Raw genomic sequence first — 23,718 nt, 5'->3', positions numbered from 1 at the left:
GGACTGAGAAAAACTGTGGCTCTCAGACCATGGATTAAATTATATAATAAGTTACCAGAAAAAGATAAAAATATAAGAATGGGAGGAAAGTGTATTTTTATGGAGCTGGGAATACAGAAAAAGAAAAGTTGGACTAAATGAGTTACTTCTCTTATGATGATGCTATATCTGCCCCTTCGTCAGGTTCTGAGGGTGACACACACAAAGTCTCTGAATATGTAAGATGGATTTACAATTTCTGCAGAAGATTGTGGGAAGAATCTAAAATCAGCACTACCCACACATAAGGTCGCATTATGCCCATCCATTTATTTTGATCTCATTGAAGGCGTTTTGAAGCAGTGCTCAAGAAATAGCTCAACCAAAAGAACATTTAAATTATGTAAAAATGAACTCCAGTGATTTAAATCCATTAACCTTACATAATAAGATTTCAAACATAGTCCTGTAATTTCAAAACTAAAAAATATTAAAGCGTTTGAGCTCATAGGAGATAAATTCTAACCATGTTTGCACGGAAAAGTTGAAGAATAACCATTTATCATCTTTGAGTACATTTAGAAACTTGAATCGGGGGAGGGGAAGAATGATGATAGTTATTTAACAAATGTTTATTGAGTGCTTGCTATGTGCCAAGTACCGTTTAGAATGTGGAGGATACAGCAATGAACAATGAGTATTTGATGAATAACGATGATATGACGATATTTATTGAGCCCTTACTATAGGCCAGGCCCTGAGCTAAGCACTCTGTATAGACTGGCTCATTCATCCCACGTTCACCAAAACTCTTGAGCTTATCATATTATCCCCATTTTACAGGTGCAGAATATAAGCTTCCAATCGGTAAGTTACCTGAAGTCACAGAGCCAACTGAAGTGTTGGAAGTGGCACTCTACCCAGGCCTGTCAGATCCCAGAAGTAACACAGCAATTGAGTATAAATGGCTGATGGAAATGTCTCATAGGTAGGAGACTAAGCCATTTTAAATTTTGTTTACTTTTTTTTTAATGTCCCTCCATTTCCATTCATCAATTTTATTTACTTATTTTATTTTTTGGCTGCATTGGGTCTTCATTCCTGCATGCAGGCTTTCTCCAGTGGCGAGCGGGGGCTACTCTTCTTTGCGGTGTGCAGGTTTCTCATTGTGGTGGCTTCTTTTGCTGTGGAGCATGGGCTCTAGGCACGCAGGCTTCAGTAGTTGTGGCCCACGGACTTAGTTGCTTCATGGCATGTGAGATCTTCCCGGCCCAGGGATCGAACCTATGTCCCCTGCATTGGCAGGTGGATTCTTAACCACTGCGCGACCAGGGAAGCCCTCCTGTTGACTCTTTACTTAAGCATTCCATTTCCACAGTTGATGTAAAGGTCAAATTCAATAGCATTGCACCAAACTAACAAGCTTAAGTGAGCAGGGCCCAGTCAATGAGCTTTCATCACGACATTATTAATGACCAGATCTCGTGGATGTAGAAAGTTGGGTGTGACTAAACCTGTACCTTGACAAAGTATTTTTAACCACTTAAATCCAATGTTTTCAACATTTCACTGCTACTCTTTGTGCCTGTTGTAATATCTGCACATCACTTGTACTATTAGTTACTTAAAACTGATTCATTGTTTTTACTTCATGTTTTAAACAAAATAACATCACTACTATAAATAAAGACTCACAAATTCATTCAATAAGTATTATGAAGTGCCTACCATGCACTAAGCACTGGAGATACAGCAGTGAAAGATACACCAAAAAGAATCCCTGCCCTGGTACTTCCTAGGTGGTGCAGTGGTTAAGAATCCGCCTGCCAATGCAGGGGACACGGGTTCAATCCCTGAGCCAGGAAGATCCCACGTGCTGCGGAGCAACTGAGCCCATGCACCACAACTATTGAGCCTGCGCTCTAGAGCCCATGAGCCACAACTATTGAGCCTGTGTGCTGCAACTACTGAAGCTCACGTGCCTAGAGCCTGTGCTCTACAACAAAAGAGGCCACTGCAGTGAGAAGCCCGCGCACCACAATGAAGAGTAGCCCCCACTCACCGCAACTACAGAAAGCCCGTGTGCTGCAACAAAGACCCAACACAGCCAATAAATTAAAAAAAAGAAAGAATCCCTGCCCTCATGGAGCTAATGTCCTAGTAGGGGTGCCAATAAGCAAGATAAACAAAATACATAGGACATGAGAGAATGATCAGTGCTGAGGGGAAAGGGCAGGGGATACTGGGTGCCAGTGAGGGAGGGTTAAACGTGTAGGTAGAGTGGCTAGCGAAGGGCCCATTGAGAATGCTTCATTTACTCAGGTGACTTTGGAGGAGACACTGAACAGAACCAGCCATGTGGAAATCCAAGAGAAAGGGAACCTAGGGAGCAGGAACAGACAGTGCCAAGCCCTGAGGAGTGAGTGTGCCTGGGATTTTCAAGGAACAATAAGGAGGTCATAGACAGAAGCAAGACAACATAGGAAGCTACTGAAAAATCCAGACAAGAGATGATGGTGGCCTGGACCAGAGTGATGGACAGTGGTCAGATTCCGGAAATATTATGAAGGCAGAGCCCACATTTGCTGATGGACAAGTTAAGGGTGTAAGGGGAGAGGGATCAAGGAACATCCTAAAACTTTGGGCTAAGCAAGCAACTGGAAGGATGGTGTCCAATATATTGCTTTGTTTCTTTCCTTCCCCTGTTCCCCTGTAGGTCCTCCCCCAGCCCCTACACCCAGGTCTGGATTTCTGTCCCTTGTACCACAGCCTCCCCACTCAATGGAAGAAATTTAGAAAGCACTGGTATTCAAAACAAAACAAAACAGAACAAAACAAAACAAAACAGATTTAAAACTGCTTGTGGTTTTGCTTTATCTAAAGTCTGTGTATGCTAAAACAGTTCTACAATTTTGCAGTCTTGAAATGATTACAGTGGGAAAATGATTCTATTTTTCAGGGATCCAGCAGATACCTTTCAGAAGACACAAATTCCATACATGGTAGATATACTGAGTATACCCTGAATATTGTAAATATACTGAAATTCTGTTCGGTGTAATTCTGGTATGTAGATTGGTTGGCTGGGGACTAAGGGACACAAGCTTTCTTAGAAAAAAGGAGCATTGCTGGCTCCTATAATTTAAGCTATAAGCAGATCTATACTTGATAAACACTGTGCCACTTTTGTCAGTGAATTAATGCAGTTGTTTAGCATCGGAAGCTCAAACGTTCGCTCATTTCACTTTTTCTGGCTTATTCACTTATTAGTTCAAAGAGAAACATGACAAAATTGAGAAAAAATATACAAGCAATGAATAATAGTTTCATGATGAGCCTGGACATTAAATAAGAAAAACAAGTTACTCTGATTTTATCTTAAACACTGGCCTGTTACCTTAGTATCAAAATAACTGCGGTATTTGAGTTTAGAGCCAATATTCTAGTCTCTGTACAAAAATAATGCCTTTCTTTGGCACTGATAGATCATTAAGCATCCATCTCAACTGTTTCAACATAAAAAATAGCTTACTATCTTTGTCAGCAAATAACCTGCATTGCCTTCAATTAGACAAATTAACTTATATTTCTATCTCAAACTATATCCAGAACCCTACATCCATTTCATCAGGGAAATCATAAGTTTTGGATATAAATTATGTTTATTTTTGTATTGGATAGTATAGCAAACTGAACATTTCAAATATGATAAAGAAAAAGATTCTCATGTAACTACCACAAAATAGGATAACCAAAAGTTCAAGGATGGTTTCTCCACTGGGCTGCAGACCTGCCTCTTCAGCGGCTCCTGGACTCCATGAGTACCAAACTGAACTCATATTTTGCCTCCAGCTGCCCATATTCCTGTGCTATTAGTGACACCTCCATCCACCTAGTCAACCAAGTTAAAAACCCGAGTCATCTCTGACCCTTTCTGTCCTTTCCTTCCTACATTCAGCGACTTGCCAGGTCCTGCCCACTGAACAGCTTCCAAACTGGCTTCCCTGCATCTATTCTCTCTCTTCTTCACCCTACTGCCAGAATTCTCTTCTTAAAGCTCAGATATATGTTATTACTTGCTCAAAAACCTTACACTTTTTTTCCCCATCTCCTACGGAATAGCCTAAACCCTTAGAAGATTACTCAAGGCTTTCCGTAATTTGGCCTACTCTTCCACAGCCTCTTGTTTTGACAATACCCAGGATTTAACTTATAGAGGTCATTGAGTAATGACACAGCGTGGTCAGTGCCACTGAAGGAAGTTATATTGCTCACAGTTCCCAAGGGGCACATCATGCCACGCAGGGCCACATGGGGAAGTACCAGGGTCAGTCAGGAGGCAGAAGGAGTGAGGGGAGAATATAGCCCAGAACCTTTACTGTGGTTTCTGTGGGAAGAAATGGGTGAGGCGGCGTAAGCAAGTGTGAGCAAACTTGGGATTGGATAGTTTGGATCAGATTGGTCTCTAATTGTCCAGCACTTGGCCCTGGGGGGATTTAGGGCAGGGAAATATTGCTTGGTATGTGGGAGTTAGATAAAGAAAGTGGTTGGGATATAGGCTTTGGATCAGTTGCTTTGTCCATGGAAGGCAGGCTCACAGGCAAGTTGTTTGTTACTCTAGGAATTAGCTCACCCTGGGAGGAACAGTTCCTCCCGGGGCTGCAAGGCCCCAAGATGTCAAAGCATCGTAAAATACACAAAATAAAAAACATGGTTAGTACACATTCCTTCCCCATGAACCTGCTGCTCACAGCTCTAGTCACCCCAGAAAATGTCCTTCTTTATAAATTCTGTAATGCCTTTCTCAACACTCTGCCACCACCCATAGCCCTGTGCCCTCAAGTCTGATACATGTCACATGACTCTTTCCCTCTCCCTCTCCCACTGACACAGGCACCCAATCTATAGAGTGGCTGGCCACCTATGACCAATGTGGCCTCTCTCGAAGAGATGAACTGGGCCGATCAGATTCCCTCTTTTAAGGATTTAAAATAAAAGCCACAAAAGGAGATTGCCGCTTGATGTTAAGAACTGGAGGGTTCTAAAGTAGACTCGGGACCCTTGCAAGCCATGTGGGCTGGTGCTCCTTCCTTCCTCCCACTCTATTTTATACGTCCTCCAAAACACTACAAATAGTCCATAATAACTATCTGGGGCTAGTACTAGAGTTTTGTTTTGTTTTGAATGTATGTTTCAAAAAAAAAAAAAAAAAAAAAAGAATGTATGTTTCAAGTACCAAGATCAACAGAGATTGGCACACTGTAGTAAACAGCTCAGAATGGAGCAAGCCTGGGAAAGAGGGCGCAATGATATCTTTTTTTTTTAAGTGTTTAAAATTTCATATAAACGTTTAAAGGACCACATACACACAATCCAGCGCAAACGCATCTTGCAGTTTCAAAGGCATTCCCAGTTGCTCTTTAAGTTCTCGCGCTGGGCTACAAAGCTACAAGAGAATCTTGGGGCAGGTGCACCTACTGCTCCCGCACCCCACGGGTAGCGCGAGACCAAATCCTCAGACTTTGTCGATTGCTTCTGCCTGGCCGGACGGCCTGGCTCGACTGCTCCTGTCTGTCCCGCCCCCGGGCGCGGGAAAAGAGTTGAATTCAGCCTGGCGCCGCGGCCACCGCTTCAACCGTCACGATCCTGACCGGCCTCAGCCGCCTCCTCCTTCTTTTACATCCCTGACTCCCCGAGGTCTCCAGAATCACGAGCGCGGAAACGGAGAAGCTCAAGGCGCCGCCATGTCCGAGGCTTATTTCCAGGTGGAGTCGGGTGCGCTGGGGCCTGAGGAGAACTTTCTTTCCCTGGACGACATTCTGATGTCCCACGAGAAGCTCCCGGTGCGCACGGAGATCCCCATGCCGCGCCTCGGCGCTTTCTTCCAGGACCGGAGCGGAGGGGCCGAGACTGACAACGCGATCCCTGAGGTAAGCGGTCCCGCCCGTAAAGACTACAACTCCCGGTAGGACTTGCGGGCTTGAGGCGCTGCGTCTCCGGGCGCGCTGCCCTCTGGGATCTGTAGTTTTACGGGGAGGCTGGGCCGTGCGCTGAGAAGTCCTGTCCTCTGGTCCCGCTCCCGACCTAGCTTTCGCCACTCCTACGGAAACTAAATTTATGCTGAGTTGTCAGGCTCCGTCTCTCCAACACGGATTTCATTTTTGAAACTATCCAAATCCGGCGGTGTCTTTACACCCCTGCGTGTGTTGATGGTTAAAGATTGGCGCCTACGGAATTCTTGAGGACCAGGGTTCTGATCACTTTTGCCTTAAAACAATAGTTTTGGGTTCTGTAGGAGCAGCTGATGTCTGGGAACCGCAAATTGCTAGATTCATTCCTGCGTAATGATGATGGTATCATCAGCCATTTCCTGAGGGCTTTGGCCTGGGATGGCGTTTGGGGGGGGGGGGGGGGGGACTATACTTTTCTATCTAATACCCTTTTAGTCCTTAAACAGCCCTGGGTGGTGTTCTATACAAGGAAATTGAAGTCTGGAAAAGTTGGGTATCTTGGGCAGGGTCTCTTTGTGAGTGGTGAGCTGGGATGCGAACCTAGGACTGCATGACTTCAAATTCGAGTTTGTCCCAGGAACATGGGTTGTTATTTTTGATTTCGTATTTAACCTAAGTTTTGTTCAGAAGGGTGCTTTTTGTTGCTGTTGTTGTTTTATTTTTATGTTTTTAAATTTTTGTTTGCATTGGGTCTTAGTTGCTGCACGCAGGCTTTCTCTAGTTGCGGCCATCCAGGGGCTACTCTTCCTTGTGGTGTGCTGGCTTCTCATTGCAGTGGCTTCTCTTGTTGTGGAGCACTGGCTCCAGGCAGGTGGGCTTCAGTAGTTGTGGCTCACAGGCCCCAGAGCACAGGCTCAGTGGTTGTGGTGCCCTGGCTTAGTTGCTCCGTGGCATGTGGGAAGCCGGGCCCAGGATGGAACCCATGTCCCCTGCATTGGCAGGTGGATTCTTAACCACTGTGCCACCAGGGAAGTCCCAAGAATGGTGTTTTTGTTTGGTTTGTTTTGAGTTGATTTTTATCAAAGTAAGGCATATACAAAGTTTAAAAAGTCAAACAGGGGCTTCCTAGGTGGCGCAGTGGTTAAGAATCCGCCTGCCAATGCAGCGGTCCCAGCTCCAGGAAGATTCCACATGCCACGGGGCAACTAAGCCCGTGTGCCCAAAAAAAAAAAAAAAAGTCAAATAGTACCAAAAGATTTATAACAAAAAATAGCAGGCCCTGCCTTGCTTTCCCTTACGTCCCTTTCCATTTCCATAGTGTCTACTTTTTTCATAGCTTCTTCAGAATTCACCTCCATATTTCTAAATGATGTTCTTAAATTTATATTGATTTTTTAAAAATTTCGACATTATTTATTGACTTTTCATTATAGTAGTTAAGGATTTAGTTCTGTTACACACTGACAAATAGAGATGTGCCATCCCAATTTTGTTCCTATTTCCTTCATTTTTACTTAATGTCCTTTTTCTGTTCCGGGATCGCACCCAGGACACCAAATTGCATTTAGTAATCGTGTGTCCTTAGGCTTCTCTTGGCTTTGACAGTTTATCAGACTTTCGTTGTTTTTAATGACCATGGATTTTGTGGAGCGCTGGGCAGGTATTTTGTTGAGAATATTTTTCATTTGAGATTTGTCTGATGGTTTTCTCATAATTCGACTATGTTTTGAGGAGGAAGACCATAGAGGTAAAGTTCCAATTTTACCACATTGTATCAAGGGTACATGCCATCGGTATGACTTATCATGTTGATAGGAACCTTGATCACTTGGCCAAAGTGGGGTTCCTCAGGATTCTTCATGATAAGTTACTCTTTTTTTTCCACCTTTCCAAACTGCTCTCTCTGGAAGGAAGTCATTATGTGCAGCCGTACTTAAGGAGTGGGGAGTTGTGCTCTACTTCTTTGAGGGTATTGAGTCCACATAAATTATTTGGGATTCTTCTGCACGGGAGATTTGTGTAGGAAGGTTTTGTCTGCTTGTTTTTAAACACATTGTTTATTTTCAAATTGAAAGGTTGTTTATTTTCCTCAGCAGATTATCCACAATGATTCAAGATTTATGTTATTATTTATTTATTTTTATTTTTGGCTGCATTGGGTCTTCATGGCTGCACTTGGGCTTTCTCTAGTTGCTGCGAGCGGGGGCTACTCTTTGGTGTGGTGTGTGGGCTTCTCACTGCGATGCCTTCTGTTGTTGCAGCGCATAGGCTCTAGGCACTCGGGCTTCAGTAGTTGTGGCACACAGGCTTAGTTGCTCCGTGGCATGTGGGATCTTCCTGGACCAGGGATCAAACCTGTGTCCCCTGCATTGGCAGGCGGATTCTTAACCATTGCACCACCAGGGAAGCCCAGTGTAGGAAGGTTTTTTTTTTTTTTTTTTTCCCTCCCTTCCTTGACGCCCCCGCCTCGAGTCCCCCCCACCCTCCCTGCCCCAGTCCTCTAAGGCATCGTCCATCCTCGAGTTGGACTCCCTTTGTTATACAACAACTGTAGGAAGGTTTTTAATGACATATTTAATTTCATTCATAGACACAGGACTATCAGATTTTCTATTCTTGTTTTACTCTTGATACATTGTTTTTTTCCCTTAGGAATTTGACTATTTCATCTAAATTTTCAAATATAGTGGTATAATGTTGTTCAAAATATCCTTTTACAACCTTTTAAACATCTATGCGGGGACTTCCCTGGGGGTCCAGTGGTTAAGAATCCACCTTCCAATGCAGGAAACATGGGTTTGATCTCTGTTCGGGGAACTAAGATCCCACATGCCTCAGGTTTACGCCACAACTAGAGAGCCCCTGGGCCACAACTAGAGAAGCCCGTGCGCCACAATGAAGAGCCCATGTGCTGCAACAAAAGATCCCACATGCCGCAATGAAGATACCATGTGCCACAACTAAGACCTGACACAGTCAACTAATAAAAAAAATTTTTTTAATTAAAAAAAAATCTGTACAATTATAGCTGTGTCCTGATTTTTATTCTTGATATTGAGAAAGTATCTCTTTCTTAATTAGTCTTACTAGGAGTTTATCATCTGTATTAGTCTTTTTTTTTTTAATTGGCTGAATTGGGTCTTCATTGCAGTGTGTGGGCTTTCCCTAGTTGTGGAGAGCGGGGGCTACTTGTTGCAGTGGCTTCTCTTGTTGCAGAGCATGGGCTCTAGGCGCACAGGGTTCTCTTGCGGCACGTGGGCTCATTAGTTGTGGCTCGTGGGCTCTAGAGCACAGGCTCAGTAGTTTGTGGCACACAGGGTTAATTGCTCCACAGCGTGTGGGATCTTCCTGGACCAGGAACCAAACCAGTGTCCCCTGCATTGGCAGGCGAATTCTTAACCACTGTGCTACCAGGGAAGCCCTGAATTAGTCTTTTAAGAGAACTAAGTAATGGCTCTGTCGACTTTCTCATTTGTACTTTATTTTTAGGTCATTAAATTCTTATCTTAATTAGTTCTTTCCTTCTACTTTGGACTAAAGTTTCTTTGTTTTCTTCCACCCACTCATATTTTGAGATGGGTACCTAGGACATTGATTTTTCAGCTTTCGTTTTTGCATTTTTAGCTGTGCATTTCCTCTAGCTTTAACTACATTTCACAAGTTTTAACTTGATTTTCTAATTTCTATTGTGAATTCTTCTTTGACTCATCGATTATTTAGAAGACTGGTGCTTAGGTCCAAACATTTGGAAATTTTGCTATGTTCAGTTCTGGGTTTTGATTTCTGGCTTAATTCCCCAGTCACCAAAGAACATAGTCTGAATGATTTCAGTTTTTTGAAAGTTAACACTTACTTTAAGCCCCAGCATAGGATCCATTTAACCATTCTATATGTGCTTGAAAAGCTCCATATTGTGAAGTCATGGTCTGCAATACATAATTTATATCTGTCAATCTGGTCAAGTTATTTGTTTTGTTGAGACTGTCTGTGTTCTTACTGATTTTTTGTTGTTTGCTACTTCTCATTTATCTAAAGAGATATGTAAAAAAAAATTTAAAAAATAGAGACATGTTAATGTTTCCTATGATGATTATAGATTGGTCGATTTCTCTTTTTGCTTCTGTTAGATATTTATATTTTTCTTGTGGATTTAAGGACCTTTTTATTATTGTCACATGTCCCTCTTTATCTGTAATAATGCTTCTTTCTTTTGATTACTGTTTGCCTAACAGTTTGTCCATCCTTCTATTTTCAGCCTTTTTATATCTTTGTATTTATGGTATGACTCTTAAGCAGCATATAGTTGGGTTTTGTTTTTATTCGGTTTGACAGTTTTTAAATTGGTATATTTAGTGTGTTTACATTTACTTAATTATTGATTTATTTGTGTTTATTTTTACCTTCCTACAATTTTCTTTGTGTTCCATCTGTTTTAGGTTCCTTTCTCTTTTTTTGACTTCTAGTGTATTAATCAAATTTTAGTTACCAATTTTCCTTTTTATTATTTATTCTTCTGTTATTTTTGTGGCTACCTTAAATATTACACAATCATTTTTGACTAACAAGAATGTTATGTGAATTACTACTTTCACCACTTCACAGTCAGTGCTAGAACCTAAGAACATTTTAACTCCATTTTCTCCCTCCTTTCTTTTATGTTATTATTGTCATGTATTCTAATTTGACTCATTTTAAATCCAACAAAACATTATTGTTATTATTATTTATTGTTATCATTATATTTACCCACGTATTTACTCTTTCCATTACTCTTTTTTTTTTTTCCCCTGCATTTCTGTAGTTCTTGCTGGGGTCATTTGCATTCTCCCTTCTTGATTTCTTTACTCTGGGTCTTCTAGTAATAGATTCTCCATTTCTATCTGTACAAGAGGTCCCAAAAACCAAGCCCAGGTTTGATGATTCACTAAGAGGACTCACAGGACTCTTCAGAGAGTCATGCTTATGTTTAAATATTAATACAGTAAAAGAATACAGAGCAAAATCAGCAAAGGGAAGGGTGCATGAGATGAAGTTTGCAGGAGACCAGACACAAGTTTCCAAGAGTCTTGCTCCAGTGGAGTCCTGCAGCACACAGTTAATTCCAGTAATGAACTGTGACAACATATGTGCAGTATTGTCTACCAGAGAAGCTCATTAGAGACTCAGTACCCAAGGTTTTATTAGGGGCAATTTACATAGGTACTCTCTACCTAGCACGTACCAGGATTCCAGACTCCAAGAAGGAAAACAAGGGTTCAGTATGAACCACATTGTTTATACAAACAGTATAGGTGCATTGAGGCACTCTTATCAGCCCCAGGAATGGTGGGAGCTCTCTTAAAATCCAAATTTCCAGATACGAACCAAGGACTATCCTTTAAGCAGGCTTTTTTTTTGGGGGGGGGTGGGTACCAAATTACTTTATTTGAAGGAATGGTACTAAGGAAAGAACTTGTAAATGTTTTGGTACAACTTATAGAAAAGGTAAAGAGTAACCCAAGCATGCATGCTAAGCAGGCCTAAGGAGAGCAGTCTCAGGCTGCTGTGTTAACTCTTTGGTGCACACTTCCTGTCTGGAAATGCCTTTATTTCACCTTCGCTTTTAAAGGATATTTTCAATGGGTATAGAATTTTAGTAAGCAGTTATTTTCTGTCAGTGCTTTGTAGTTGGCTTTAACTCTTATTGTTTCTTCTTTAAAGGCAATATGTTCCTCACCTCCACCAACAGCTGCTTTTGTCTGTGTCTTTGTTTTTCAGCAATTTGAGGAAGATGTGCCTTGCTGTGGTCTTATTAATGGTTATCCTTCTTGGTATTCAGAATGTTCCTTGAATCTGTGATGTTATGTTCCTTTGAATTTTGGAAAATTCGTGGCCATTATCTCCAGATAGTTCTTTTGCCTCAATCTTTCTCTCCTCCCCTTCTGGGATTCAAATTACATGTATGTTAGACTTTTTTTTTTTTTTTTTTAACCATATTCTATATGCCTCTTAGGCTCTTTTCTGTATTTTCTCTCCATGCTTAGTCTGGTTATTTTCTACTGATCTTTTTTCCACTTCAAGATACTCACTTCGTCTATGTTAAAGCTGGTAAACCTGTTAAATTTGAGTTAATCTAGTGAGTTCTCAAGGTCAATTATTGCATTTTTTAGTTCTGGAATTTCCATTTGATTTTTTATTTATTTTAAAGTCAGTGCCTAATTGCTCTTGATATTTGGTGCCAAATATTGGACTTTACTTTTCTCTCTTCTTTCTTGGATCTTGACCCCTTATCTCCGGGCTGTTTGGGCAGCTCTGAACTCAGTATTTTTCTCCCCAGTCCTGTGAGGTTTATCAAACGCTCTGCTCACACACCCCTCAAAGCCGCTCCCACCTTTTACAGCAATTCTCCTCTGTGAGAGTTTTGTGCCTTTGTTGCCTCCTTAACCCAGTTATGCTTTCCTTTTGTTTATTTATTTATTTTTGGATATTTCTCTTAACTTCTTGTCTATCATGGCCACCTCATCTTATTTACCAATTCTGTTAAGGCTTTAAAAAATAAGGAGAGACATTTACCTTTTCTGTCATCTTTAAAGCTGCATAGTGGGCTGAGGAAGGGCTGTAGCCTGAGCTCAGGCTGATCCCATTTTCCCAGAGAGGTGCTTGGCATGTAGTAGGCACTCAGTCAGTGTGTATGTGGAATAGATATTGAATCATCAAAGAAAGCAGAAATGTTTACTATACCTCTGAAGTAGCTACAATTGGACAGTTTTTATTTATGTTAGAAAACTTTCCCTTTGTGCCACATTTTTGTTCTTCACTATGTTTTTGGTATATAAATCCTTTTTCTCTCTCCTTTCCATCATGACATAAAACTGTAGCCCACACAGTTCATTTCTTCAAGTCACAACTACATCTTCTGTACTTGACAGTCACTCCCCCTAAGGAGAACAGGCAGTATTGATATTCCTTCAGGCCATGTCCATTTCCTTTTTGTCACACACATTTACTAATATGTTACTTGTTTTGAAAACCTACAATCCTGTGTGATACAGGGCACAAAGCTTGAATTCCCCTTGTGGCTGGCAAAAGGACTTTTTGACAACAAGCGCCGGATCCTTTCTGTGGAACTTCCCAAGATCTATCAAGAGGGTTGGAGGACCGTGTTCAGTGCAGATGCCAACGTGGTGGACCTCCACAAAATGGGGCCACATTTCTACGGGTTCGGCTCCCAGCTCCTGCATTTTGACAGTCCAGAGAATGCAGACATCTCCCAGTCTCTCCTGCAGGCAAGTAATTGACATGAAAACCTATGGCACTGCACGTCTCAGGAGCCAGCCGGCGGCTGCCAGATGTTACTCTTACCCAGGGGAGTGTATAATTTATACAGTCAGTTTATTGTTATTCCAGGTCAGCCTACAATTAGACTGTGTTTGTCGATTATATATACATGTAAATATGGCTTGTCTGCTGCTCTTCATATTTGCTTGCTAAGAGTTGGGACCAACAGGAAGTCCTGGAAATAAGAAAGGGTGACTGGCAGAAGAGACGCAGACCTCCTTCTGACTAAGTCCCAAACCAGATTCATGCCTTTCGTGCCATTTAAATGTTCAAGGATAAAAATGTATCTGATTTCTCTCTCTCTCGCTTCTTCAGACGTTTGTTGGATGTTTCCGCCGCATCATGGACTCCTCCCAGAACACTTACAACGAAGACACTTCAGCACTGGTAGCCAGGCTAGACAAGATGGAGAGAGGCTTGTTTCAAACAGGGCAGAAAGGACTGAATGACTTTCAGTGTTGGGAGAAGGGGCAGGCATCTCAGATCACAGCTTCCAACCTGGTTCAAAACTACACAAAGAGAAAATTCACTGACATGGAAGACTAAAGGCCGGAAGAATACAGAATTACTCCCTGTAGACTTATCCCTCTGTGCGTCCTTGATAGGAGCCTAGTTGACCTTGTAAAGGGCCAGAATCATGTCCCATCCTGTGACTTATTTCCTGCAGTAGTGTTGGGAATGCTACCATCTGGTGAGGAAAGGATGTGCTGGAGGATGTCCCTGGCCCTATAAGTCTTCCAGGACTATCCCACCTGCTGACCCACAGCCCAGGCCTACTTAACCCAGGAATCCACAGCCAAGGAGAAACCAACGTCCTTCATAAATAAGGATCATTAATACGCATATCGCATTAGAGTTAGAACTGGGTTTCCTCGTGCCCAGAAGTTTGAACGGCCTTAGATGCCCAAGTTTCACTAGCTCCAAAGGACGGGTACAAATGGGTCTTCCTAGCCTGTTCACAAAATGTCCTCTTGAGCTTAATTGCCTCATCTTCCTTGTGGTTGCACAAAGGACAGTACCTCTAGGATGCTGGCCCTACTTGTAAGTATCTCCTGCCACCTGCCTATGGGGAGTTACCCAGTTTCCAAAAACAGTCGCCAAGAATGAGGAAGGAAAAAGGGAAAGACCAATGAGTGGTGTTGCTTTTACTGAAGAGCAGACGTTGCCTTCTTCTTCTGTGAGGAGGGCTTCGTGAACTGGACTTCACATAACTCTGCCGTCAGCCGAGATGGGACATGGTTAAACTGAGCTTGTTTTTGCCTCAGAGATCTTTAGAGCCCCCGCACAGTGATTCCATGCCCTCCCCAGGAACGCTGTCAGGGAGTCGTTTGGAATTGCAAAGCAGTTATTAAAGGGTGTTACCCAGCCCTCACTACATTGAAATCAGGACTTCAGTGTCGCTGGTTATGAAGAGCCCTGCTCAAGAAGCTTCGCATGGCAGATGCAAGTGGGCAAGAGACCTTAGTCATGCCTTTTTTCTCTTCAAGAAATTTTGCAATATTATTATATAGTGGATTCCTGACCAGTTGCTGAGAATCTGTTTAAGCAACCACAGAACTCTTCCCCTGGAGATCAAGGAGGAAACCTCAGGCAGAGTAGGAAACAGCATCCCTGGGACCCACTGGACCTTTTGAAGAGCAGTTAGCTCCACACCATGGCTCCCCCTCCAACTTCCCACAACTGGTGAAAATTGCCTTTGTTGTTGGAAACTACAGTGGGATTTGGGTCTCCAGGTTGTGCAGATGTCTTGATGCAGACTTAGAATGTCAGAGATGGTTTTTAAATGCCGGTTTTAAGTTGGAACTGATGTTTTTATAATTTGATCTTGATGCTAAATAAATGATCTACTTTGCACGTGAATACATTCTGTACAAGTGCTATTTCTGTAACTCGAGTACTACAGATGATCAGGCAAAGCTATCAGAGAATTTTGTTATTGATCATATTTGACAGTAATGCCCCAATAAATCCACGTTTTAGCAACTGCTCCTTTGTTTGCCCAGTACTCATAAATATGGGGGACATTCTCCAGGGGGATGTGCTGTGTCCTCGATAAAGGACTTCCATTGCTGTCACAGCATTTACACAGTCAGGGCTCCAGAGATAATTCATAGTCAGTGAGCAAAGCATATTGTTTAATTTTTCACAGACAGCTTTCTTTTTAAAGTCAGTCCTAAGCCTGCTGCCACTTTTTTCCTTATTAAAAAGAATTTTGCTTGGGGGCCACATGCCAAAAATATGTGGGTACACACATGCAGAATTTATTCCATTTTAAATTCTGAACCAATTATATTACAAGGAGCTTCTGAAACCCATTTCCAATTATAAATTTGCCTTCGAGCTTGCAATTACTAACCCTCCCTCCCCTCCCCCCACTGCCGCCAACCGTCCCCCAAATCAGTCTTTTGGGTTACGATTTGGTCCCTTCAAAGAGGTGAATTTTTTAAAATAGTCAACAAATTGGTTCAAATACCAAATCATTCATAAAATCAAGGAGGGCAAGTGTGCTCTTTCCCCTTAAAGGCTCTGTTCCCAAGTAGCTGTGGCCTTACTTACATGCAAAAAAACCTGTCTTCAGGTTTTTCCCTGGGGTACAAGTTGGGCTGCCCAGAGGAGGGCCCCAAGGCTTGCTCTCCCAGGTCAGTTCCTCCCTCTCTCCCGACCTCTGCGTTTTGGACGGCTCCTTGGTCAGTCCTTGGATCCCTTCTAGCCATTCTGGCTCCCTCCAGTGTTAAGTTTTAAATACCACCATCTATATGCTCATGACTCCCAAATTCCATTTCCAGCCAGACCTCCCTTCAACTCCAGACTTGCAGCCAAGCACCTTGACCTTCCACTTCAACATCTGACCCCGCGTGGCTAAAACGGAGGCCCTAATCTTAACTCTCACAGTCTCCTCCTCCTATCATCTTTCTCATCTCTGTTTTTGACAACTCCTTCCTTCCTTACTATTCAGGACAGAAATGTAGGAGCCCTCCTTGGCCGTCTTCCTCTTACTCTCTATACATCTTTTGGGTCAACCTTCAAATCATTGGCAGAACCTGCCCGCCTTTTCCCCACCTCCACTCCTGTCGGAGATGGTTGTGGCCACCTCCCAACTCCTTCCCTGCATCCATTCACCCTCCTCCTGCCTTCAGACTCTTTCTACCAGGGCAGCCTGAGTGGTTAAATCAGATCTTATTACATCTCTGCTCAAAACTACCTCTTGTCAGAAAAAGGCCACTCTACCATAACAGTACCATTTTTAAAAAGTCTATCTTTACCCCAGTGATTGGGTATTGAATTTTCTTACTGCTTCTATAGCAGAAGTAATTTGTTCCTAATTTTAAATAAAAATTTCACCTTCTGCCTGAAAGATTTCTGAGCATTTTATAGAGCTTCTTGTTAATCTCCCAGCACCACTGGGCCTGAGAAGTTTCTGGAATACTGTGCCTGATGTAGTGAAGTTGGAATGCAGGAATATTGAGCAGCTCACTCAAGTTCGTATAAAAGTCAAGTCCTGCTCTGAGTCTTTCTGTTCTCTTCTGTTCCACCATCCTTCAAGAAATTCCAGGAGAGTTTTTCATCTTTACGCCTGGGACAATGGTGTTTAAGTGAAAATATAACATTTTTACACTGATCTTGGCAAAAGAAGATAATTGCAGAGGCTGTACATGCGTTTCTGGAAGTAGGTATCTTTATGTTCAAGAGAAAAATCTATACTTGAAGTAACTTGTTGCACAAAATATAGGGTAGATGCTTAAACTATAAGAATTACTGCAAGAACCTTAACTTCAATAGCCCTTATCTAATATAGGTAAGCTGAAAATATTGATTACACATAGAAACAATTTTTAAAACACAACTAAGTGCCCTGAACCTAAGAAAATTGCCTAAAATTTGAAATTCTCTTGCTAACTCTTGATAGTGGCATTTTGAGTGAACAATAAATTTCCCATGATTAACAAGTAGTGAGTAAAATGTACAGTGAGTCAAGGGCAAGTCTGAGAAAATATATAGCTACCCTCTTACGAGAGCAAGTGATTAACACAGGTGACAGGCCCAGCCTGCTTTTGTTTGAGCTCATTTTGTTGCTTTTTCCAGGCTTCTGCATTTCTGCCTCGCTAATCAAAGCAGACGTGGTGCAACCAGATACAGCCAGACACAGCTTGCTTGCCAAGCAGCCTTCCTCTAGGACACGAAGTGAGCATTCTCCTTCCTGGGTGTGCTCTCCTGTTGCCTGTATTGTGGTCTAAAGGAAGGTACAAAGGAGGCAACGCCCAGAAGCCAGGGGTCTCCTATCTGTCAGAGATCGGAGTCAAGTCAACTAAAGGGGCATCATTTCTTTACTTATGTATTTATGTATTTATTTAGGTTGCATTGGGTCTTCGTTGCTGCGCGCGGGCTTTCTCTACTTGTGGTAAGTGGGGACTACTCTTTGTTGCAGTGCCCGGGCTTCTCATCGCAGTGGCTTCTCTTGTTGTGGAACACGGGCTCTAGGTGCACGGACTTTGTTGCTCTGCGGCATGTGGGATCTTCCCAGACCAGGGATCGAACTTGCATCCCCTTCATTGGCAGGCGGATTCTTAACCACTGTACCACCAGGGAAGCCCCTAAAAGGGCATCATTTCATTAAACTTTTTTATTTGGAAATAATTTCGGATTTATACAATAGTTGTAAAGAGAGTATAGACAGTTCCCCTATATCCTTCACCCAGCTTTCCCTAACATCTTACATAATCGTGGTATGTTTATCAAGCACTATTAACTAAGCCACAGGCTTTGGTCAGATTTCACCAGATTTTCCACTAGTGTCCTTTCACTGTTCCAGAATCCAATCCAAAGTTCTATGTTGCATTTAGGGAGCAATAATTTTTGAGCGTAATTTTGGAAAGCAAACAGCATCAGACTCTTCCCTATATTAACTTCAGAAGGTACGCTTATTGGAAAGGCGTCTTTGCACTGGGCTGCATAACTGGGGCCAACTAGGGGCCTAGCAGGGCTTCCACAGGAGCAAGCTGCCAGTGAGCTCGTCAAGAAGCAAAAGAGCACTTGCTTTGCCCCTGAAATTTTCACTTTTTCCCCAGTACTTGCATCTGAAGGGAAAAGGCCTCTTTCATTTTACTTAAAACTTTTCGCTTTCTCTCTCTGACAGCAGTAACTTGGTTTTCTCCCTCTTCCCTTCTGGCACATACTAGCTAATTTTCTTCATGCCTGAATGAGTTTAGAATGAGCACGGCTTTCTACACCAATATTATTAACAAATGTCAGCACAGCTCTGAAAATAGTGCCTGGGAACTGCTGCTGTTTCAGAATCCGTAAAGGGAGCACAGAGAACCAGCTACTCTTTGCAAACATCCCCCACCTATGGCCAATTTCAGAAAAAAAAAAAAGCTGAGAGGTTTGTATCTCTATGTCATTCTCTGCTCCCGTATCACCCTTGAGAGAGAAGTTTCTTGGATTCTCACATGATTCACATGACTCCCTTTGGGCAAATAAAATTCTTCCCTGAAGACAGTTTCTTTGGATGCAGGAAAGCAGGTGAAGAGCTAAAAGGTACAGATGCAGGTGCAGCAAACGAGACAGGTGAGAGAAAGAAGGTGTGATTTGTCAAAGGAAAAGTGTGGTGAGGAGGCATTTTGATGCTTGAAGACAGACAGAAACCAGTGTTAAAAGCCGCCATTGCTGGGGTCACTGGAGGGAGAGATGACAACGGTTGTTCCCGGAGAGTGGCTTTATCTTAATGGGAACAAGAGGCCTTGGCGCTTGGCTATCTCTCAGGTTCAAGAGCAAAACATTTAAAAAACTTTTCAAGACACTGTCATTTTCTAATTTAGCATTTTATGTTCACGCATTTCTTCATCCAAGAGTCCAGATAAAATTGAGTGAAGTGCCTCTCTTCCTGTCACGGATCAGTCCAGGAAGTGTTTTCTCAGATTCTGAGCCAGCTCAGCCCCTGATCAACATTTCAGAGGATTCTGCTGGCTGAATTTCTAGATCGTTTCAAAGATTTTTAGGGAGAGCTCACCATATAACACAGTACATCGTGTTCATGTGTAGTCAGCAGTGATAATCGAGCCCTCCAATTTTTAAGGCATTTTTAAAAGAAATCAATAAAAATTGGAAAACCTCACTCCATTTTGGAAGACAGTTATATCCATAGACCACTGTGATTTGAAAAGGCTTTTCTGCCACTGCAGGTTAAACAAAGAAACCATAGGAAAAAATGTCTTGGCTTATTGTAGATGCATCTGTCGGGAGAACAGTGTTTAAGCTGAGTTCCACAGAGGTGGACGGATTGCCTTGCTTAATTACAGCTCAAGCATACCCACCTCCTTCAGTGTCATCCACACCATGTGGCAAGTTCCCTTGGGAACCCGTGTTGTGAAATAAATCTCTTAGGAAAGAGCTTATGTCTCCAGGTCCCGAAGATGGCCTTTCACCCAGGGAAGCCAAAGACAGAGAAATAGTGTAGGGGTGACTTCTTAGTAATATTCTCTGTGGGACCCCTTTGTTCAGTGATGCCACGCCTATTCCCTTCTAGAAGTGTAACGGACGGTAGATGTCTGCGCGATGGCCCACTCATTCCCTGTCTGATTTGGGCCAAAGTGTAGGAAGGTGCAAGCCAAACAGTTTTCCCAGTTTGAGGGTGGCCTGGGAGGCGGGTCAGCCACCTCCCAGCTCGCTCTCTCCTTCTCACAGGATCACTCTTTGTGCCTCTTCTCACCAACCTTCAGCCTCAAAGAAGCTGCACCCAGAATTTGTTTTGGAGGCCTCAAAGGCAGGGCCATGGCTGCCCCTTCCAAATTCTTCCCAAAATAAACAGATGGTGGAGGAATGGAGAGTTTATCGACTCTTCCTAAATTGGTAGCTGCTACCCAGTAGCTTAGAGCTGAAGGGGCCCATAAGGATTAACTGTTTTACAGGCTGATAGAATAACTATCATGTTACGTTTAGCACATGTAAAAGAATTCCTATAACATATCTTTAGATTATGAAGTGTTATAATAACAGGAACACCCAGGAACTACCACTCACTTAAGTTCTAGAAAAAAATCAATGCCTCTGGTTTCTTCTGCATAGTTTCCTGCTGCCCCCTGCCCCCAGAGTTACCACCATCGTGGGTTTTATGTTTATTATCCCTTGTCTTATATATGTAATGAATGTTATTTTGATTTTTTTTTTTAATTTATTTGGTTGAGCCAGATCTTAGTTGCAGCAGGCAGGTTCCTTAGTTGCAGCTCAAGGGCTTCTTAGTTGTGACTTGCTGGCTCCTTAGATGCAGCACGTGGGTTGCTTAGTTGCGGCTTGCCAGCTCCTTAGTTGCAGCACGTAGGCTCCTTAGTTGAGGCATGCAAACTCTTAGTTGCGGTATGCATGTGGGATCTAGTTCCCTGAGGAGGGATCAAACCCATGCCCCCTGCATTTGGGAGCGCAGAGTCTTAAGCACTGTGCCACCAGGGAAGTCCCTGATTTGGTTTTGAATTCTGTAAAAATAATACCCTGCCACCCACATGCTTCCTTCACTCAGTTTTATGTTTTAACTTTCAAGCATGTTTTTGCAGTTCATTTTTACTGCTGAATGTTACTCTATTCTTGGAACATGCCATGATTTCTATAAGCATTCTCTTCTCACTGGACATTTGGTTCGTTTCCAGTCCTTTTTTCTATTACAAACATTGTCACCGTGCCCATTCGTCCTCACATATGAATCTTTATTTAAGAGTTTCTCTGGGCTGAGCTTCACCTAAAAGTAAATTGCTGGCTTGCAGGGTCTGCGAGTGCCCCACTGCACAAGATGCTGCCAGAATGCGCCAATTTACTCTCCCATCTGCCATGTATGAGTCCTCATTATTAGATTTCTTGAGTTTTGCCCAGTTAATGGGTATAAAATGATACCTCATAGTGATGCAGATTTGCACTTTCCCGAGCACTAATGAGGCTGAGAATCTTATTATATGCTCATTGGCCATTCACGCTTCCTTTTCTGTGAAATTCCTTTTTGTGTCTTGCTCATTTTTCTATGAGGACGTTTGTCTTTTTCTTGCTAATCTAATAGGAGTATTCTGGATACTAATTCTTTGTCAGTTATCTGTGTTGTAAAAAGTCTCTCAGTTTGTGCCTTGTCATTTAATTTTCTTTGTAGTATTTTTTGATGCATAGAAAAGTTCTTAACCTACCTTTTTTTTAAAAAGAAAATAGGCACAAATAAGAAAGAGGAATGTTTCAGTATAAAAGTGTCACTGTAGAAGAATGAAGTCAGACCCTTACCTAACACCACATACAAAAATTAGCTCAAAATAGGTTAAAAACCTAAACATAAGAGTTTTCATTTTGTAAGATGACAAAGCTCTAGAGATCTGTTGCAGAACAGTGTGACTATATATAACACTGTTGAACTGTCCATTAAGAGTGTTTAAGATGGTAAGTTTTAGGGTTTTTTTTTAACCACAATTAAAAACTTTTAAGTGTTGTAGCTAATAATATCTGTTATTTATTGAGCATTTACTTTGTGCCAGGCACTGCAATATCCACTTTATACACATTATCTTGTTATTTCATTTATTCTTTACAACAACCCTGAGAGAGAAATTACTGTTTCCCCTCATTTTCCAGAGACAGAGACAGGCTCAGTGAGGTTAAGCAACTGCCCAAGGTCACACAGCAACAAGTGCTGAGCCCAGGGCTGGGACCCTGAGCCAGCTAATCCTGAAGGGAGCTCTTCGCTGCTCCACTCTACTCTCCAGGAAGCAGCACAGCCCAGCCACAAGCCATGAACATCCACTTCCCACCACACCACCAGGCATCTTTCTCTTCAGCTTTGGGCCTTCCCACACAGCTTCTTCAGGCATCACCACGCCATCACTCCTAAACATCTCCTTTGGAGAAATTGGCCTCAGCTATGCCTATGTCACGTAACCATTATCTGCAATACAAACAGGACTCCTCTTTCTGTTTCAAAACACTGCTCATGTCATTGACAATTCATGCTCATTCCTGAGATACAAGTTGCTATTTTTGAAAAGTTATTTTGCATGGCATCTTGCCCCAGGGGCCCTTGGCCTGCTTAATCTGGTATCTCAATTGGCAGAACACAGTGCAGCCCTCTGGATTTGATTATGTGTCTAAGCTGCAACTTTGGCTGTTCCCAAACCTCCCCTGCCTCCCTCCATCCTCCCCTACCCCCCTTACACCACCCCCCCGCCCTGCTCAAAACAAAGTGCTCAGTGGCTGATGGTTGGCCCGCATGGCAGGGAGGTTTGCAGAAAGAAGAACCCACAGGGCAAGCCTGGCTAATTTTCCGGCCTCTTCCAATGTGGACTTCACTGAGAACAGAAGCTAATCCCATTCCTTTGCTTCTCCAGTGATGCTCTGCCCTGTGCCAGCGCTGGGCACGGGTCTACAGTGGGAGTGGAATGGTCACTCCTCCCTGCCCTTGTGGAGTTTACACTCTCAAGGGGGGTTAGACCTGATAAACACAAGATCTGTGATGTGAATTAAAGGGCATGTGAATAGGAACAGCTCGGGGGACCTTCTTTAAACTGTGTTCATAGAAAGCCTAGGATATGGAGTTGAGTTAGGATATGGAGTTGGCCAGGTGAAGAGCCGAGGGAAGATCATTCCAGGCAGTGAGGGTAGCAAGTGCCAAGGCCCTGGGGCAGGAAAAGGTGGGGTCTGTGGCTTAGCCTGTTCTGAGGAAGGGAAAGCAGGCCTGGGTGGCAGGAGCATGGAGGGCAAGGATGAGAGTGAAAGAGAGTGAAATGGGGGAACGAAGCAAGGGCCAGACCTCCATCCTCCCCATCGCAAGCAAGAGGCCATGCAAATTGCTTGAGAGCCTATGACCGAAGCACCGTCCCAAGGCCGGGGGAGGGGCAGGAAGGAAGGGCCTCCAGGGGAGTGACATTTTTTTTTTTTAATTTATTATTTTTTGGGGGGTACACCAAGTTCAATCATCTGTTTTTATACACATATCCCCGTATTCCCTCCCTTCCTTTACTCCCCCCCCCGCCGAGTCCCCCCGACCCTCCCCGCCCCAGTCCTCCAAGGCATCTTCCATCCTCGAGTTGGACTCCCTCTGTTATACAACAACTTCCCACTATCTATTTTACAGTTGGTAGTATACATATGTCTGTGCTACTCTCTCGCTTCGTCTCAGCTTCCCCTTCACCCCCCGCCCCCTCCCAAACCTCGAGTTCTCCAGTCCATTCTCTGTATCTGCGTCCTTGTTCTTGTCACTGAGTTCATCAGTACCATTTTTAGATTCCGTATATGTGAGTTAGCATACAATATTTGTCTTTCTCTTTCTGACTTACTTCACTCTGTATGACAGACTGTAGTTCTATCCACCTCATGACATATAGCTCCATCTCATCCCTTTTTATAGCTGAGTAATATTCCATTGTATATATATGCCATATCTTTATCCATTCATTTGTTGATGGGCATTTCGGTTGCTTCCATGTCCTGGCTATTGTAAATAGTGCTGCAATAA

The 23,718-nt window shown here is 42.9% G+C and overlaps 1 protein-coding gene across 1 annotated transcript; it reads left to right on the top strand.

Moving 5' to 3' along the window:
- The first annotated feature begins 5,537 nt into the window (after positions 1 to 5,537).
- LOC130839290 (DNA replication complex GINS protein PSF3-like) lies at positions 5,538 to 15,222 on the top strand. The gene is made up of 3 exons (XM_057713412.1): positions 5,538 to 5,909; positions 12,962 to 13,195; positions 13,563 to 15,222. The coding sequence occupies exons 1-3, from the start codon at positions 5,724 to 5,726 to the stop codon at positions 13,791 to 13,793; spliced, it is 651 nt and encodes a 216-aa protein (XP_057569395.1). The 5' UTR covers positions 5,538 to 5,723; the 3' UTR covers positions 13,794 to 15,222.
- Positions 15,223 to 23,718: the final 8,496 nt, after the last annotated feature.

The sequence above is a fragment of the Hippopotamus amphibius genome, chromosome 16 (assembly GCF_030028045.1).
Source record: "Hippopotamus amphibius kiboko isolate mHipAmp2 chromosome 16, mHipAmp2.hap2, whole genome shotgun sequence".
Lineage (NCBI taxonomy): Eukaryota > Metazoa > Chordata > Mammalia > Artiodactyla > Hippopotamidae > Hippopotamus > Hippopotamus amphibius.
This window is presented reverse-complemented; position numbering and strand designations above follow the sequence as displayed.

Excerpts from the sequence above, each read along its gene's own strand:
- LOC130839290 (XM_057713412.1), top strand. The coding sequence starts at position 5,724 with ATGTCCGAGGCTTATTTCCAGGTGGAGTCGGGTGCGCTGGGGCCTGAG. Across the intron at positions 5,910-12,961 it reads CTGACAACGCGATCCCTGAG|GGCACAAAGCTTGAATTCCC; the intron begins GTAAGCGGTCCC and ends TGTGTGATACAG. Across the intron at positions 13,196-13,562 it reads TCTCCCAGTCTCTCCTGCAG|ACGTTTGTTGGATGTTTCCG; the intron begins GCAAGTAATTGA and ends TCGCTTCTTCAG.